This window comes from Mobula hypostoma, chromosome 9 (genome assembly GCF_963921235.1).
Source record: "Mobula hypostoma chromosome 9, sMobHyp1.1, whole genome shotgun sequence".
Taxonomy (NCBI): domain Eukaryota; kingdom Metazoa; phylum Chordata; class Chondrichthyes; order Myliobatiformes; family Myliobatidae; genus Mobula; species Mobula hypostoma.
The window spans coordinates 52,467,603-52,486,594 of NC_086105.1; the positions used below are offsets into that span (position 1 = coordinate 52,467,603).

General features: G+C 46.3%; 1 protein-coding gene across 1 annotated transcript in view; it reads left to right on the top strand.

Annotated features, from left to right (window-relative positions):
- The window catches only part of dgki (diacylglycerol kinase, iota), a 252,405-nt gene that overhangs the window by 105,402 nt on the left and 128,011 nt on the right, over positions 1-18,992 (top strand). The window contains exons 9-11 of the mRNA XM_063058282.1: positions 14,211-14,285; positions 16,085-16,180; positions 18,464-18,546. Coding sequence (XP_062914352.1) covers positions 14,211-14,285; positions 16,085-16,180; positions 18,464-18,546 — 254 coding nt within the window. The remainder of the gene's footprint in view (positions 1-14,210; positions 14,286-16,084; positions 16,181-18,463; positions 18,547-18,992) is intronic.

Consider the following 18,992-nt stretch of genomic DNA (forward strand, 5'->3'; position numbering starts at 1 on the left):
AGTATTACCTCACACTTGTGCTCTGTCACACTGCAGTATCGGGGACATTACCTCACACTTGTGTGTACTGTCACACTGTCAGTAATGGGGGCATCACCTCACACTCGTGCTCTGTCACGCTGTCAGTAACGGGGGCATTACCTCACACTTGTGCACTGTCACACTGTCAGTAATGGGAGCATCACCTCACACTCGTGCACTGTCACACTGTCAGTAATGGGGGCATCACCTCACACTCGTGCACTGTCACACTGTCAATGATGGGGGCATTACCTCACACTTGTGCTCTGTCACACTGTCAGTAACAGAGGCATTACTCACACTTGTGTGCACTGTCACACTGTCAGTAACAGGGGCATTACCTCACACTTGTGTGCACTGTCACACTGTCAGTGACGGGGCATTACCTCACACTTGTGCTCTGTCACACTGTCAGTAACAGAGGCATTACTCACACTTGTGTGCACTGTCACACTGTCAGTAACAGGGGCATTACCTCACACTTGTGTGTACTGTCACACTGTCAGTAATGGGGGCATCACCTCACACTCGTGCTCTGTCACGCTGTCAGTAATGGGGGCATCACCTCACACTCGTGCACTGTCACACTGTCAATGACGGGGGCATTACCTCACACTTGTGCTCTGTCACACTGTCAGTAACAGAGGCATTACTCACACTTGTGTGCACTGTCAGTAACGGGGGCATTACCTCACACTTGTGCTCTGTCACAGTCAGTAACAGAGGCATTACTCACACTCGTGTGCACTGTCACACTGTCAGTAACAGAGGCATTACCTCACACTTGTGTGTACTGTCACACTGTCAGTAATGGGGGCATCACCTCACACTCGTGCTCTGTCACACTGTCAGTAACGGGGGCATCACCTCACACTCGTGCACTGTCACACTGTCAGTAACGGGGGCATTACCTCACACTTGTGCACTGTCACACTGTCAGTAATGGGGGCATCACCTCACACTTGTGCTCTGTCACACTGTCAGTAACAGGGGCATTACTCACACTTGTGTGCACTGTCACACTGTCAGTAATGGGGGCATCACCTCACACTCGTGCACTGTCACACTGTCAATGACGGGGGCATTACCTCACACTTGTGCTCTGTCACACTGTCAGTAACAGAGGCATTACTCACACTTGTGTGCACTGTCACACTGTCAGTAACAGAGGCATTACCTCACACTTGTGTGTACTGTCACACTGTCAGTAATGGGGGCATCACCTCACACTCGTGCTCTGTCACGCTGTCAGTAACGGGGGCATCACCTCACACTCGTGCACTGTCACACTGTCAGTAACGGGGGCATTACCTCACACTTGTGCTCTGTCACACTGTCAGTAACAGAGGCATTACTCACACTTGTGTGCACTGTCAGTAACGGGGGCATTACCTCACACTTGTGCTCTGTCACAGTCAGTAACAGAGGCATTACTCACACTTGTGTGCACTGTCACACTGTCAGTAACAGAGGCATTACTCACACTTGTGTGCACTGTCACACTGTCAGTAATGGGGGCATCACCTCACACTCGTGCTCTGTCACGCTGTCAGTAACGGGGGCATCACCTCACACTCGTGCACTGTCACACTGTCAGTAACGGGGGCATTACCTCACACTTGTGCACTGTCACACTGTCAGTAATGGGGGCATCACCTCACACTCGTGCACTGTCACGCTGTCAGTAATGGGGGCATCACCTCACACTCGTGCACTGTCACACTGTCAATGACGGGGGCATTACCTCACACTTGTGCTCTGTCACACTGTCAGTAACAGAGGCATTACTCACACTTGTGTGCACTGTCACACTGTCAGTAACGGGGGTATTACCTCACACTTGTGTGCACTGTCACACTTTCAGCAATGGGGACATTACCTCACACTTGTGCACTGTCAGTAACGGGGGCATTACCTCACAATTGGGTGCACTGTCATCTAGGGATGAGTGAGTTGATGAGGCTAGGGACACAGCTTAACACTGAGACACTTTGTAAGCATCTTTAACATTCACAACCCACACAAGATGCTGGAGGAACTCAGCAGGTCAGGCAGCATGTATAGAGATGAATAAACAGTCGACATTATTTGCGCCGAGACCATTCTTCAGGACTCTTTAACATTTAATTCTAACTAGCAAGGTCAGCTGTCAGCTTGGCAGAATTGTTGGGCTGTTCAGCATGATAGGGCATGACCTGTTTTTGCATTGATGCTTGTAGTCCTTCAGTCCCATGTTCGTCACTCGTATTGCAGTAACCCTGACCTTGGGACCCTTCTCTGACATCAGGTGAGACAACTGAGCCAGAGCAGAATACTTAATGTTCAGACCCCAACGGATTGTTAAAAAAAAGACAGAAGTGGGAGGAGACCATTTGGCCCTTTATAGCTGCTCTCCCCATTCAGTAAAGTCATGGCTAATCCAAAGCATTGTCTTTCTGCACAAAGTCTGTGTCTCTCGATTTCGTAAATATCTACCAATCTACAATACACTCAATGAGGGTCCACCTTCAAGGTGAGGGAATTTCTTCCCATCCCTGGCCTGGAGGGTTGACCCTTATTTTGAGGTTGTGCGCTTTTGACCCCTCCCCCCCCCACCAACACCTCTGCCAGGGGAAACAGCCTCCTTACATCTTCACCGTCTCAGTGAGATCACCTTCCACTCTTCACATTCTTAACAGTGTACACCTAATCTGCCCAATCTCTCCTGACTGGACAATTACACACTTGTTTAAATACAGCTTAAATATGACATTATACAGAGGGCATAACATTAATCTACAACGAGGTTAGAACGTGATACTTCTGTGATCCAAAGGTATTTCAGAAGTCAGGACTAAGGTGGAAAAGTTTTTGCAAATGATCATTTAATTAAGTGTTACAAGAACGGAAAATGAACAAGAAGAAGGAGCTGAAGGAACAAAGAAAAGACAAAGGGAAAAACAATTGTTGTCATCTCGTACTCAGACTAGAGGTAACAAGACATCCAGGGATCACAATTCACCTTTAAAGTAGCCAGATTCAAGTGGCATGACACCTGCAACTGGAAATTAGAATGTGCAAAATACAAAAGCAACTGTACCATAATTACTGGAAATTTCACCGAACAATTGCATGTATGTAGGTGATTATATATTAAAAAACAAGCTTAGGAAAGTTAAATTACAAGAAGAATAACAATCCTACAATCCAATCTAACAACTATAGTGGACTCTTCCTCTGACACCTCCCATCACCCCAGTAACTGTGTTTAAAACCAGGGTTTGAAAAATATATTAAATATACACTCAGTAGCTAGTTGCTGAGGTCGACCCTGCACCTAACAAAGCAGCCACTGAGTATATGTTGTGATCTTCCATGGCTGCAGCCCATCCACTTCAAGGTTCAACGTGGTGTGTATTCAGAGATGCTCTTCTGCACACCACTGTTGTAACACATGGTTATTTGAGTTACTGTCATCTTCCTGTCAGCTTGAGCTAGTCTGGCCATTCTCCTCTGACCCCTCTCATTAGCAAGGCATTTTTGCCCAAAGGACTGCTGCTCACTGGAAGGCAAATGAGAAAAGCTGCAGATGCTGGAAATTCAGAGAAACACAAACAAAATGCCGGAGGAACTCAGCAGGCCAGGCATCATCTGTGGAAAAGAGTAAACAGTCGATGTTTCAGACGGAAACCCTTCATTAGGACTGGGGGTAAAATGAGAAGTCAGAGCAAGAAGGTGGGGGAAGAGATGAAGAAGAACAAGGTGGGAGTTGATAAGTGAAACCGGGAGGGGGGAGGGGTGAAGTAAAGAGTTGGGTGGTCAATTGGTGAAAGAGATAAAGGGCTGGAGAAGGGGGAATCTGATAGGAGAGGACTGAAGGCCATGCAAGAAAGGGAAGGGGGAGGAGCATCAAAGGGAGGTGATGAGCAGGTAAGGAGATAAGGTGAGAGAGGGTAATGGGAATGGGGAATGGTGAAGGCAGGGGGTTTACCGGAAGTTCAAGAAATCGATGTTCATGCCATCAGGGTGGAGGCTACCCAGGTGCAATATAAAGTGTTGTTCCTCCAACCTGAGTGTGGCCTCATCGCGGCAGTAGGGGAAGCCATGGACTGACATGTCGGAGCAGGCCACTCACCCCTCCCCACCAGAAATAGAGTTCCTCTTGTCCTCATCTACCACCTCACCATGTCCAGCACATAATTCTCTGTAAGTTCCACCATCTCCAAAGAGATCCCATCACAAAGCACAACTTTCCCTCGCCCCCCAACTTCCTGCTTTTCACAAGGATCGCTCCATATGTGACCCCTTGTCTATTTGTCCCCCTCCCCCCAGCACTTATCCTTGCAAGCAGAACAAGTGCTACATCTGCCCCTACACCTCCTTCCTCACTACTATTCAGGGCCCCAAACAGTTCTTCCAGGTGAGGCAACACTTCACCTAGGTGTCTGTTGGGGTCATCTAGTGTATCCCGTGCTCATAATGTGGCCTTCTGTACATCGATGAGACCTGACGCAGATGGGGAGACTGCTTCACTGAGCACCTTCGATCCGTCCACCAGAAAAGGCAGGATCTCCTGGTGGCCACCCATTTCAATTCCCATTCCCATTCGGACATGTCAATCCATGGCCTCCTCTACTGCCACAATGGGGCCACACTCAGGGTGGAGAAGTAACACCTTATATTCCATCTGGGTAGTTTCCAAACTGATGGCATGAACACTGACTTTGCAAACTTTCAGTAATTGCACCCCCCTCCCCTCACCATTCCCCATTCCCATTACCCTCTCTCACTTTATCTCCTTACCTACGCATCACCTCCCTGTGGTGCTTCTCCCCCTTCTCTTTCTTCCATGGCCTTCTGTTCTCAACTAGCAGATTTTCCCATCTCTAGTCCTTTATCTCTTTTCACCAACCAACTTCCCAGCTCTTTACCTCTGCCCTCCCCCATCCCAGTTTCACCTATCACCTACCACCTTGTACTTCTTCCTCTTCTACCTCCACACCTTCGTTCTCTGATTTCTCATCTCTTTTCCCCAGTCCTGATGAAGGGTCACAGCTGGAAACGTTGACTGTTTGCTCTTTTCCATAGATGCTGCCTGGTTTGCCAAGTTCCTCCAGCATTTTATGTGTGTTGTTGCTTACTGGATGTGTTTTTGTTTTCCACACCATTCTCCTTAATCCCTAAAGAGCGTTGTGCGTGAAATTCCCAGGAGATTGGCAGTTTCTCAGATACTCAAACCACCCCGTCTGGCACAAAAGGTCGAAGTCACTCAGATCATATTTCCACCCCATTCTGACGTTTGGGCTGAACAACAACTGAACCACTTGACCATGTTTGCATGCTTTTATGCATTGAATTGCTGCCAAGTGATTAGCTGATTTGATATTAGCATTAACAAGGTGTATCGGTTACCTAATAAAGTGATCAATGAGTGTACATTCCCAGAGACTAGATCAAGTTTATAAGTAGTATTTGATTGAATGTTAGTCGCTTTTATGAGGAACTGGTGGAAAGTAAGGATCAATGATTTAGTAAACTTTGTCCGTTGCTTCTGGTCATTTTATGTTCAGTCTACACCAGATGTCTTTGTGTAGTTGACTCCATTTGTTGTACAGTGCTCATTTTGACTTTTGCCAGACATTTTAATTTCCATTCCTGTTCCCATTCTGACGTGTTGATCCATGGCCTCCTCTTGTGCTAAGATAAGGCTATCCTTAGGGTGGACGAGCAACACTTTATATTCCATCTGGGTAGCCTCCAAATTGATGGCATGAATACCGATTTCTCCTTCTGGTGAACAAATCTCCCCCAGCCCCCTTCCTCTATTCCTCACTGACCTTTTTACATTATATGTCAATGATTTGGATGACGGTATAGATGGTTTTGTGGCCAAGTTTGCAGACAATACAAAGATAGGTGAAGGGACAGGTAGTGTTGAGGAAGCAGAAAGTCTGCAGGACTTAGACAGACTAGGAAAATGGGCAAAGAAGTGGCAGATGGAATACGGTGTTGGGAAGTGTATTGCCATGCTCTTTGGTAGAAAACATAAAAGTGTAGATTATTTTCTAACTGAAGAGAAAATACAAAAATCTGAGGTGCAAAGGGACTCAGGAGTCCTTGTACAGGATTCCCTGAAGTTTAATTTGCAGATTGAGTTGACAGTGAGGAAGGCAGATGCAATATTAGCATTCATTTTGAGAGGACTAGTACATAAAAACAAGGATCTAATGTTGAGACTTTATAAGGCCTCACTTGGAGTATTGTAAACATTTTGGGCCCCTTGTCTGAGAAAGGATGTGCTGACTCTGGAGAGGGTTCAAAAGAGGTTTACGAAAATGATTGAGGAGTGTTTTTAAACGCAAACAACAGGAATTCTGCAGATGCTGGAAATTCAAGCAACACACATAAAAGTTGCTGGTGAACGCAGCAGGCCAGGCAGCATCTCTAGGAAGAGGTGCAGTCGACGTTTCAGGCTGAGACCCTTCGTCAGGACTCCTGATGAAGGGTCTCGGCCTGAAACGTCGACTGCACCTCTTCCTAGAGATGCTGCCTGGCCTGCTGCGTTCACCAGCAACTTTTATGTGTGTTGCTTGAGGAGTGTTTGATGACGTTGGGCCTGTATTCACTGGAATTCAGAAGAATGAGGAGAAACCTCATTTAAACCTATTAAATGTTGAGAAGCTTCAATAGCGTGGATGAGGAGAGGATATTTCCCATGCTGAGGGAGTCTAAGACCAGAGGACACAGCCTCACAATAGAGGGATGTCCATTTAGAATGGAGATGATGAATTTCTTCAGCCAGACGGTGGCGATTCCGTGGAATTCTGGCAGTTATGGATGCCAATAATTGGGTATAGTTAAGACAGAGGTTGTTTGATTCTTGATTAGTCAGGACATAAAGGGGTACGAGGAGGAGGCAGGATATTGGAGCTGAGAGGGAAATGGATCAGCCATGATGAAATGGTGGTGGAGACGCGATGGGCCAAATGGCCAAACTCTGCTCCTATATTTTATGGTATTGTGGTACTCAAGATGCTCGAGGAACTCAGCAAGTCGGGCAGCATCTAGAGAGGGGAATAAAGAGTAGAGCTTTTGGGCTGAGACCCTTCATCAGAACTGGCAAAGAAAGGGAAAGATGCCAGGATAAGAAGTTGGAGATGGAGGAAAGTTGGAGGAGCAACACCTCATATTCCATCCAGATGACCTCCAAACTGATGGCATGAACATTAATTTCACTAACTTCTGATAATTACTCCCCCCTTCCATTCCCTTTTTTGGTTACCCAGTCACCACTTCTCTTCTCCCCGCCTTCCCATCTCCTCCCTCTGGTTCCCCTCCTCCTCTTTATTCCATGGTCCACTGTCCTCTCCTCTCAAATTCCTTCCTCTTCAGCCCCTTTCTTCTCAAGCCTATCACCTCCCAGCTTCCTACTACATTTATCCTCCCTCGCCACTTCCCTTCCCCCTCACACGGTCTTGCCTATCACCTACCAGCTTGGACCCCTCCCCCTCTTCCCACCTTCTTATTCTGATTTCTGCCCCCTTCCTTTCCGATCCTGATGAAGGGCCTCAGCTCGAAATGTTGACTCTTTATTCCCTTCCATAGGTGCTGCCTGGCTTCCTCTAGCATTTTGTGTGTGTTACTCAAGCTTTGGTAAGGTAGGATAAAAGTTGCTCATGACAGCCGCTCTTCTCAGTTTGGGGGACACAGCAATTCTTGAGATAGTGACAGGCCTAGCAGAAGGAATAAAAGTCACAAAACTGGAGGTCTAAAATGGAAACAGACACTCAGGCAGGTCAGGCAGCATATGTGGAGGGAGGAGCAGTTAACATTTCGCCCATCATCTGACGAAGGGTGATTAACTGTTTATCTCTCCGCAGGTACTGTCTGACCCTTACTGGATGTTTTCAACATTTTTCTGTTCCATCAGGGGAAAGACTGACTATTTCTGTACCTTAAAGCCGTAGGTTAATCCCATGGGTTGTGAGTTTTGAAAGGCACAGCAAAGATGGCTCCATTGGCAACAGCTGTGCTTACAAGAATGTGTCAGCACTTGCTGAACAATAATTCTGTCCTATCAAGAGACTTCATTGGGAATTCTTAGGCAAATGCTGTGTTTATATTACGAATACCATCGATATAATTACCCACCTTTGTGTTGATAAAGCGTAGAAGTCTTCAAGTCTGTGACAGAGAGAGGTGATGAGAATTAATCGAAGGGAATTGGGGGTGCAGGAATTCACATTGAAAGGGTTGCTGGGCATGGGTGAGAGAGGACAGGTCAGGGTATTTTTAGCTTTCTTAAGGGATACAGGGTTTTTTTTATAGGATATGATGGATAAGAATGAATAGGGTACTAGGATGGCCAAAGATGGGGAAGAAGATGAAGACCTGCTCAGCTGAAATAACGCAGTTGTCAGCTGCACACCTTACCATCTGTTCCACTATTAGAATGCAGCATTGGGACCAGGTAACACACACAAAACAGTAGAGGAACTCAGCGGGTTAGGCAACATCTACGGAAGGGAATAAACTGTTGACATTTTGGGCCAAGCCCTCCAGGTCCTGATGAAGGATCTTGGCCCAAAACATCAACTGTTTATTCCTCCCCATAGAAGCTGCCTAGCCCGCTGAGTTCCTCCAATGTGTTGTGTGTGCTACTCTGGATATGCAGCATCTGCAGAATCTCTTTGGGACCAGGCATCTTCCCTAATCTAAGTGAGCAATGAGGTACATAACTTTGTGGCTTTACTTGTTGGTGGTGAGTCACCACAGCAGGACTGGGCATTGGGACACAAATGCAAAGCGACTAGAGCAGACAGCCAAAGTTTGGCAGTGACTTTAAGGGCAGCTACATGCATTTTCCATTCAGCTGCAATGTTTCACCTCCAAGTTGAGAATTCACTTCTCATTATTTAACAGGCTTGTCTGAAATGAAGCTTGGAGTAAGCCAACCAGATTCACATGATGCTGTCCTTATGGACCTTCCTGCTGATGACTGGTAAAGGGCTGAGTAACTAAAATGTTATACGTTCAATGGGAAGGCTGGTATTTTTTCAGGGTGACCGTAAACATATCAAATCTTACAAATATACACCCACTTCTACCTCCTCAATCCTGTCACACTATAATAGAATTACATTGCATGGTAACAGACCCAATGGCTTACTAAGTCTGGACTGACCATCAACCTGATCTCTATTGTCTCCTGTATTCTGATTCATGGCCCCGGTTCTATCAGTCACCCACTCACTCGGGGCAATATACAGTAGATGATTGACATCGTTTGTGATGTGGGAGCAAACAGGAGCTCCCAGGGTGGGAAACCCGTACAGCCACAGAGAACATGCAAACTCCACACAGACAGTATCTGAGACCAGGACTTGTCTTGAAAGACTTAACCCCGCCCCCCCCGCCACCCAGATTTTTTGCTCCTTGGGCATGGAGTATGGTATACTTCTAGAAGCTGCCTCTTGGGCAGGCCCTGCTGTCAGCCCTACCACCCACCTCCATCAGCCTCCTCTGGGAAGGGGGTCAGAACTCTGCCCTCCACCCCCCTACACTTGTTTCCGGCCATGCCAGAAGCCTGGAGGGCCGACCACAGCAGAGCGCTTTACCTCAGCCATGATGGTATAACTGCCATCATGCACAGAGACCAGAGTCCTTACAAGTCAAGTCAAGTCACTTTTATTGTCATTTCAACCATAACTGCTGGTACAGTACACAGTAAAAATGAAACAACATTCCTCCAGGACCATGGTGCTACATGAAACAACACAAAACTACACTAGTCTACGTGAAACAACACAAAACGACACTAGACTACCTGAAACAACACAAAACTGCACTAGACTATGTGAAACAACACAAAACTACACTAGACTACCTGAAACAACACAAAACTACACTAGACTACGTGAAACAACACAAAACTACACTAGACTACCTGAAACAACACAAAACTGCACTAGACTACCTGAAACAACACAAAACTGCACTAGACTACGTGAAACAACACAAAACTACACTAGACTACCTGAAACAACACAAAACTGCACTAGACTACCTGAAACAACACAAAACTGCACTAGACTACGTGAAACAACACAAAACTACACTAGACTACCTGAAACAACACAAAACTACACTAGACTATGTGAAACAACACAAAACTACACTAGATTACCTGAAACAACACTAAACTACACTAGACTACCTGAAACAACACAAAACTACATTACACTTCAGACCTACACGGGACTACATAAAATGCAGAAAACAGTACAATAATTAACAAACAAGACAATAGGCACAGTAAAGGACAAATTACAATATAATAAATGATGTAAATGTAAACAATGTTTTAGCAGAAATTGAAAAAGAAATTAGCAAAATTTGCAAAGGGAGTGGAGTGGTGTTCAATTGAGTGTGTGTGTAGGTTGGTGTCAGACTAGACTCTGGGAATTAAGGAGCCTAGTGGCTTGGGGGAAGAAACTGTTGCACAATCTGGTCGTGAGAGCCCGAATGCTTCGGTACCTTTTGCCAGATAGCAGGAGGAAGAAGAGTTTGTATGAGGGGTGCGTGAGGGGTAAAGTGCCAAAGCTTAGCCCAGTTGGTGAAATAAGCTCCCACTTATATCTGTTCTACCTCCTTCCCTTAGTCCACTGTCCTCTCCTATCAGGTTCCTCCTTCTTTGGCCCTTTACCTTTTCCACCTATCACCTCCCAGCTTCTTACTTCATCCTCTTCCCCCAGCACCCTCTTTGCCCCTCTCCTAGTCTCACCTATCACCTGCCAGTTTGTAGCGCCTCCCCCCCACTCCATCCTCTTATTCCAGCTTCTGCCCCTTTTCTTTCCAGTCCTGGTGAAGGGTTTTGCGCTGAAACAGCGACTCTTCATTTCCCTCCCTAGGTGCTGCCTACTCCAGCATTTTGTGTGTGAGTGGATCAGAGAAGCTGAAGGATTCTTTCCAATGGCACGGGTACAGAGTTTCTTTCTTCATTGCATACATTCCAATCACATGTCAGCTACACCAATGCAAAGCTGTCTGCCAGGACTGGCCTCAAGTGAGGCCTGTAAATGCCACATTGTGCACCACTGCACGTCGAGTGTTGTACTTCACCTCCTCCCCTTTCCAATCCCATTTCCACTTTCCCTTAGATCCCTCTGCGTTTTGCCTTCCTTTTCAGCCTGCTATGTGGGGCCGAATCATTGTTAAACCATGTAAACTATATCAAATATGCTGCCCTTGGTGCCATCTTCTGGCTAAGCTGGTGCTGAGCTGCGGTCTCCTCTGGGAGGGAGGCCAGGACTCTGCCCCCCACCCTATTCCACGTGGCTGACAGTGAGTCATCATTTAGGGTTGTAGGGATTTTTTTTGGGGACAGGGAGGGGAGTTTGTGGTCAGGCTAAGGTTTAGGAACAAGGATGTGGAGGATTAGAGGTCAGGCCTCTGCTCTGCCCTCTCCACATTCGAAGACCAGTGATGTGAACAGGTAATGAAGGGTATCCAAACTCTAGGCCTCCACTCTGTGCTCAAAGGCCCATGACAAGGACATCCATGGATGTTGAGCTGTCCCAGATTGGTGGGTGCTGGGTTCGGATGTCTGTGCGAGCAAAAGGCATGAGGGCCAGAGAACTGGAGTGCCCAGAGATCGGGGTCCTGTTATCAGCTAGTCCAGGGGTCAAAACTGAAAGTCAAAGCCTGAGTTCGATCAGGAGTCCAGAGTCTGAAGCCCAGTGGCCAAAGCATGGAGACTGGAGGCATGAGGCCTAGCCTGGGCTGGAGGACTGCTCATGTGGGTGGGTGGGCAGGAGGGAGGAAAGGGGTTCATTTTGCTGTTGTTGGTTTGCTTCTTGCTGTGTCCTGTGTTGTTCTGCCGGGGTTTGTGGGCGTGCTACGTTGGCACTAGAATGTGGGGCGATGCCCCAAGCACATCCTTAAATGTGTGAGTTGTTAACGCAGACAACTGCACGATTAGATGTGCACGCAATAAATAAATCCGAACCTGATCAGTACAGATTTGAGTGTCACGCAAATAAATCTATGCTGACAGCCCTTGATTAATCTGTGCCATTCAAAACGAGGATTACTGTTATTCCTCCGAATGTATTCCATTAGCATGCCCAGCACTGTCGTTGGGCTCTCTCACCAGTGGTTCTCATTCCTCCAACATAATACCTGCAACAACCCACTGGTCAGTGCCACTCTTTCCTACCTCATGCCCTGAGATGCATTTCAAACATCTCTGGCAGATTTATCTATTTTTAAAGATGCTAATTCACTCACTCTTGTTTATTGCGTTCCATTATTTTACAATCCCCCCTCCCTTTCTGCAAGGTGTAAGTGCAGTGGAACACCCTCTACTTGTCTAGATGAGGTAGTTCCAATAACAGGAAGTTTGGCACCACCCTGGACAAAGCAGTCCTCTTGACTTGCACCACTCTCACCTCCCAAAAAATTCACTTCCTCCTCCACTGGTTGGTTATGGCATACACCATCTACAAAATGCACCTCACTTGCTCCCAAACCCATGAACTATAAATACAAGACATACTATGACAAGAAGGTACAAGGGAACACCACCACTACTGTGTTCTCCTTCTAGGTCATCCACTTCAGGCCACTTATCTATGTCAGACTGCTGTTTATTGATTATAGCTCAGTGTTCAACACTATCATCCCCTCAGTGCTGATCAACAACCTGGACCTCAGCACTTCCCTTGGCAACAGGTTCCTTGGGTTCGTCGTTGGGAGACCACAGTCAGTGTGGATTGGAAGTAGCATCTCCTCCTTGCTGACAGTCAACACTTCAAAGATGAGTGTTTGTCCCACTACTCTACCCTCCCTTCGCTCATGACTGTGTAGCTAGGCACAGCTCAAACAACATCTATACATTCACTGATGACACGACTGTTGTTGGCAGAATCTCAGATGGTCAACAGCTGGTGCTTCAAGAAGGAAGCATGAATCGTGAAAAACCCTCAACATCTGGGGCGTGTCCTCTTCTCATTGCTACCATCAGAGGTGAGGTACAGGAGCCTGAAGAAACACACTCAATGTTTTAGGAATAATTTCTTCCTCTGCCACAGATATCTAAGCAGCCCATGAACACTACCTAACTATGTTGCTCTCTTCTTGCATTATATAATATTTATATGCTCTTATTGTAATTTATAGCAATTCTTATGTTTTGTACTGCAATGCTGTCACAAAACAACAAATTTCACAACATATGTCAGTGATAATAAGACTCATTCTGATTCTGAAGTCACACACCATCCTGACTTGGAAAATGTGTCAGAATCAGAATCAGGTTTATTATCACTGGCATATGTCGTGAAATTTATTGTCTTGCGGCAGCTGCACAGTGCATTACATAATATAAATTATACTCAGAAATATATTTTTAAAAAATAAATGAATGCTGCAATAAGAGAGCAAAGGAAATAGTGAGGGAGTGTTCCTGGGTTCATTGTCCACTCAGAAATCTGATGGTGGAGAAGAAGCTGCTCCTAAAACATTGAGCGTGTGGCTTCAGGGTCCAGAACCTCTTCTGGATGGTAGTAATGAGAAGAGAGAGGGAATGTTCTGGGTGCTGGTGAATCCTTCAGTCCTTCAATGTCATTGGATCTAAATCCAGGATCACCCTCACCAATATCACATGGGGTCAATTTCATTAGAAGAGCTGTATTGGTTAGAGATAGATCACCGCCAGCTTCTCAAGGACAATCTGTGGCAGATGATCAGTGCTGTCCTAGTTAGTGAAACATCGTGTTCCATAATGTAGTAAAGAGTAATATTTAGACCAGCTGCTGCAACACAAACGAAATATGGTGGCAACTGATGATGATACACACTGAGAACTATGAAGATCCTTGTACCAAGGACAGAAGGATATAAATGTAGAAAGATTGCTTGCAGAAACCTTGTGAAAAATCTATGCAATTAAACCAAAGAAGGCTAGTTGTCCTTTTCAGCAGAATGTAACTGTTAGAACAATCTGAAAGGTTGTGGTTTATCATTACCATTACAAAGCTGACAAGAGGGATAAAGTACCAGGGAGATCCGGGGACATGTAAAGTGATGACAGGAAACCGGTTTTCACTCCATTCTTTATTCAGAGGGTAATGAGCACACTGTCAGGAGGCAGCAATAAGCATTTGTAGTGACATCCTGTTTTTGACTTTCTCATCGTTGCCTCTGCACAGAACTCCTTCAAGTCTTCAAGTAGAAGGAAAAAGAGGACATCACTGAAGAGAAAAAGCAGCAGGAAAGGAGCGGACGTGAGTCAGGATGAAGAAATGATTTATCTATAATTCCAGAGACAGGCACCCTGAGGGAACAATCAGTGTTACGATCATTTTAATTTCCCCTTAGTTGTGCTGCGTGGTTGCTATGGCGACAACTATATATCTAAGGCTGTTTGGTTTGTCACCAGAAACAGATACAGCCGTGTGTCCTAGAAATACAGAGCCCAGTACAATTGACAAACATTAATCCGATGGTTACGGATTTCAGTAAGATGACCATTCTAGTAAGGAAGAGATAAACCAATAAACTGTTGGTCACCAATCCTGACCATACCAGAGGGGTTAGTTGACCTTGCTAGCGGATAACAATTATTCACCTTGGAAATCCAGTGTTTCCTGGGAAGTGTTGCACCTGGTCTAATTAAACGCAGGGGTTTAGGGTGACATTCCAACGGGTAGATTTTAGATGATTTTATCACTTCTAATAACTTCAATTTCAGATATTAAGTTTTTTGTCACTGCCGTCAGTTAACATAGAAATCACCAGTTAACAAACTCAAGACACTGAAGAATTAGGCCACTCTAACTTCTGTAACTTCAACAGGAGCCTGGCAGGGACTGTATTTGAGCTGTAAACAGTGGCTTCAGCCAGAGTTATAGAAACAAAAGAGGAAACGAAGGAAGAACTTTCAGTCCCCAAGTAACACACAACGACATTCTTTGTAGAATTGGACACTTGATCAGTAAACATTAGATCAATCTCCTTTAATCTGGTCCATGTGTTAACACTGATTGGTGGCTACCCCCTACACAAAACTAGGTTCCTGATATGGAGCTAATATTATAGGTCTCCACATAATCCAGTGCAGTGTTGAATTTGCATTGGGGCATGTCTGGACCTCTATAGGTTCAGTGTCCCAGCCCCTGCCGTGTCGTGTGGGATCTCGAAGGTTCACTTATTATCAAAGTATACAACTCTGAAATTCTTCAATTTTTCGGGTTGCCGTGAAACCAAGAAAGAAAGGAAAAGCAGTTCAATTATCAACTCCCAAATCCCACCTCCCCGCAAAAAAAGTACAAAAGTGGAACAGCTGCATCAACCCCCAAAATTCTCCAAATCTGCTCCAGATCCTGGTGCAACTTAGCACCAGTGTCACCTGAAGGTAAGACATTTGAAACCCACCGTATAAACGAGATGCACTTCAGGCTTAGTCAGCTTGATTCGTGACTCCACAGGCACCAGCCTCCCAGCCTCCTCTCCCACTCTAGTTGATTCAGTTGCTATTTTTAGACAAAGGAACAACCGCTGTGGGACATCTCCAGTGGAACTTGCAAACCAATCTTTGAGGACCCAAGTAGCCATGGAGTGCATGTTGGATAAGAGCAGAGTCAGGCTTGGCTGTGGCAAATGCCCCCCCTCCGCCTTGGCGACGTAATGTGTCACACACTGTCAAGGCTCCAGGCTGAGTTACGAAGCTACAGGGTACCCGGGGAACTCCAGACCTGTACTACTTGTACACTGTAAAATGAGGGGGAACCTCTCTCAGCGGGAGGGGTGGGGAGGGGGGCTGGTGTTTAGTGAGAATCGGAGGGAGCACAAAGAAGTGATTTGGAGGTCTGAGTGTGTCCATTTTTTATTACAGAGAGGGATTAAGGGGAAGTCTCTCGAGGTTTCACTTTGATTGTTGACAGTGTGCACAGCATGTTTGCCTCCTTGCGCACATGGCAGCTCGACGATGCGTTTTGTTACCTGGGTGGGGCTGGAAGGGGGTCACGGGCTGTGCCAGCTTGGTAACACGGACCTCACTAATGCTCTGACCTCTGCTTTTCAGGAAAGCAAGTGGAGGCCGTTCATCATCAAACCCATTCCTTCACCCTTGATGAAGCCACTGCTTGTGTTTGTAAATCCAAAGAGTGGTGGAAACCAGGTTGGTGGAGAAGGAAGGGAGAAAGGGAATCTTGCGCACATCACCTGTCTTGTTAACCCCATACCCAAACTCTGGACTGCCTTTTTAGCATGCATCATATGGGCTTGGGTGACCACTTCACCGAGCAGCTTCACTCCATCCAAGTTGGCCATCCAAGTCTCCTGGTTGTCAGCCATTTTCATTCTCCATCCCATTCCCTCACTGACATGCCTGGGCAGTAGATGGAGACCATTAAAGATAAAATTATCTTTATTTGTTGCATGTTTATCAAAATGTCGAAACATGCAGTGAAATTGGTCATTTGCGTCAAATAAAAATCAGCAAGGATTGTGCTAGACGGCCCCCAGTTGTCACCACGCTTCCAGTGCCCACAACTCACTAACCCTAGCCATAACCATGTGTCTTTGGACTATGGAAGGAACCGGAACACCCGGAGGAAATCCATACAGCCATGGGGAGAACATACACACAGTGGTGGGGAATAAACCTGGTTCCATGCATTGCAATAACAGTATTGTGCCCCCCACCATATTAGAGGAACTGCATCTCATATTCCAGCTCAGTACCCTGAAAACGGGCGGTATGAGCACTGAATTATACAACTTATGGTATCTGCTACCCCTTGTCCCTGCTCTCTTTTCTCTCCCTTCCTGATACACCTGGCCCCATCACCAGATCTTACTCCCCTCCTCTCCATCTGCCCACCACCCACACACCCCTCCCACTGCTTTCCCTTCTCCATCTCGCTCTGTTTATTCCATGTCCCACCTTCCTTTCCATCATCTTGTGCCTTTTGTCATTTCCACCTATCACCACCCAGCTTCTTACTCTCCTCCTCCCTCATCTTCTGCCAATCACTCCCCGCACTTCACTATTCCTGCCAGCTCTTGCTCCACCCCTTTGCTCATTTTATACTAGCAATCTCCTCACTATCTTTCACAGCAGATCAACCCAGAACGCCAACTGTCCCTGTCCCTCCTGACCCACCAGCATCTTGCGTGCCGCTGCAGATTCCAACATCTGCCGCCTCCTGTACCTCCAAGACAGCTCTTAGCGTATAAGCCTTCATAAGTCAGGGCATTCAGTACAGGAGTTAGGGTGTTATGTTGAATGGTATAAGACATCGGTGAGGAATTTGGAGTATTGTGTGCAGTTCTGGTCACCTACTTACAGACAGATATCAAGAAACGTGAAAGAGTGCAGGGAAAATTTACACGGATGTTGCCAGGACTTGAGGCGTGAGTTACGGGGAGAGGTTGAATAGTTTAGGACTTTAGTCCCTGGAATGTAGCAGAGATCTTATAGAACTATACAAAATTACGAGGGGCATAGATAGAGTAATTACATTCAGGCCTTTCCCCTGACGTGGGTTGAGACTAGAACTAGAGGTCATAAGTTTAGGGTGAAAAATGCAAAACTTAAGGGGAATCTGAGGGGGAACTTTTTCACTCGGAGGGTGGTGTGAGTATGGATCGAGCTGGCAGCAGAAGTGATAGATGTGGGCTCAATTGCAACATTTAAGAAGAGTTTAGATAAGTATATGTGTGGTGTGTGGCCAAGTGGTTAGGGTGTTGGACTAGCGATCTGAAGGTCTTGGGTTCAAGCCTCGGCCGAGGCAGCGTGTGTGTCCCTGAGCAAGGCATTTAACCACACAATGCTCCAGTCTACCCAGCTGAGAATGGGTACCGGCAAAAATACTGGGAGTTAACCTTGCAATAGACTGGCGTCTTATCCGGCAGGGTGGGGGGGGAGTCTCGTACTCTCAGTCGCCTCATGCCACGGAAACCAGCATAAGCACTAGCCTGATGGCCTACAAGGCTCGTGACAGACTTTAATCTTAATCTTTAGATAAGTATATGGATGGGGAGACATGGATTGCTATGGTTTGGGTGCACGTAGATGGAACTAGGCAGAATAACCTGTCAGCAATGGCCTGTAGTGTTCTATGATTCTATGGAGTTGCTGCTACCTTGCATATCTCAGTCCTGTTCCCTCTTCCGATGACACACATGCCACAGGGTCATCTCTCCCTTTCCCTGATCCTATTTGCTGATGTTACACCCATGGATTGAAGCACAGAATGTGCAGCCAGTGGGTTCCACAGCAGGACATCAGGGTACCCAGTGTGCCTTCCATTCTACAAGCCCTGCCGAGTCAGACCGAGCTAGCGAGTGCTCACCATGCTCCAGTCCCCACCGCCACCCCTCCCCAAGCCTGGTCGTTGTTCTCTGTTGCTTCATCTTCCCTTTACGTGTGTGTTTACCTTGTACATTTCTGCGACAGGGAAACAAGGTCCTGCAGATGTTCATGTGGTGTCTAAATCCTCGACAAGTCTTTGACCTCTCACAGGGAGGACCGAAAGAAGCGTAAGTCTAATGCCAGTGTCACAGAACACCAGTCATACTTCTGTGTGGTTGTTTGCATGGTAACTTCACCTGAGTGCGCCACCAACCCATATGTACGTACCACTTTCACAGCTACAGGGCTTGTGTTAGATACTGCCTGGAGCTCCACTTCTCTGATAAGCCTGCACGGTTGGATGTTATTGTTATCCCACCACACTTAAAATTCATTTTTTATACTGCATTATAATAACTTGTCCAGGAAGCTCAGTAAGCTTAGACCATAAGACATAGGAACAGAATAAGGCCATTCAGCCCAACAAGTCTGTTCTGCCATTCGATCATGGCTGATTTATATTCCTTCTTAACCCTATTCTCCTCCTTTCTCCCCATAACTTTTTCATGCCCTCACTAATCAAGAAGCTATCAACATCCACTTTAAATATACGCAATGACTTGGCTTCCACAGC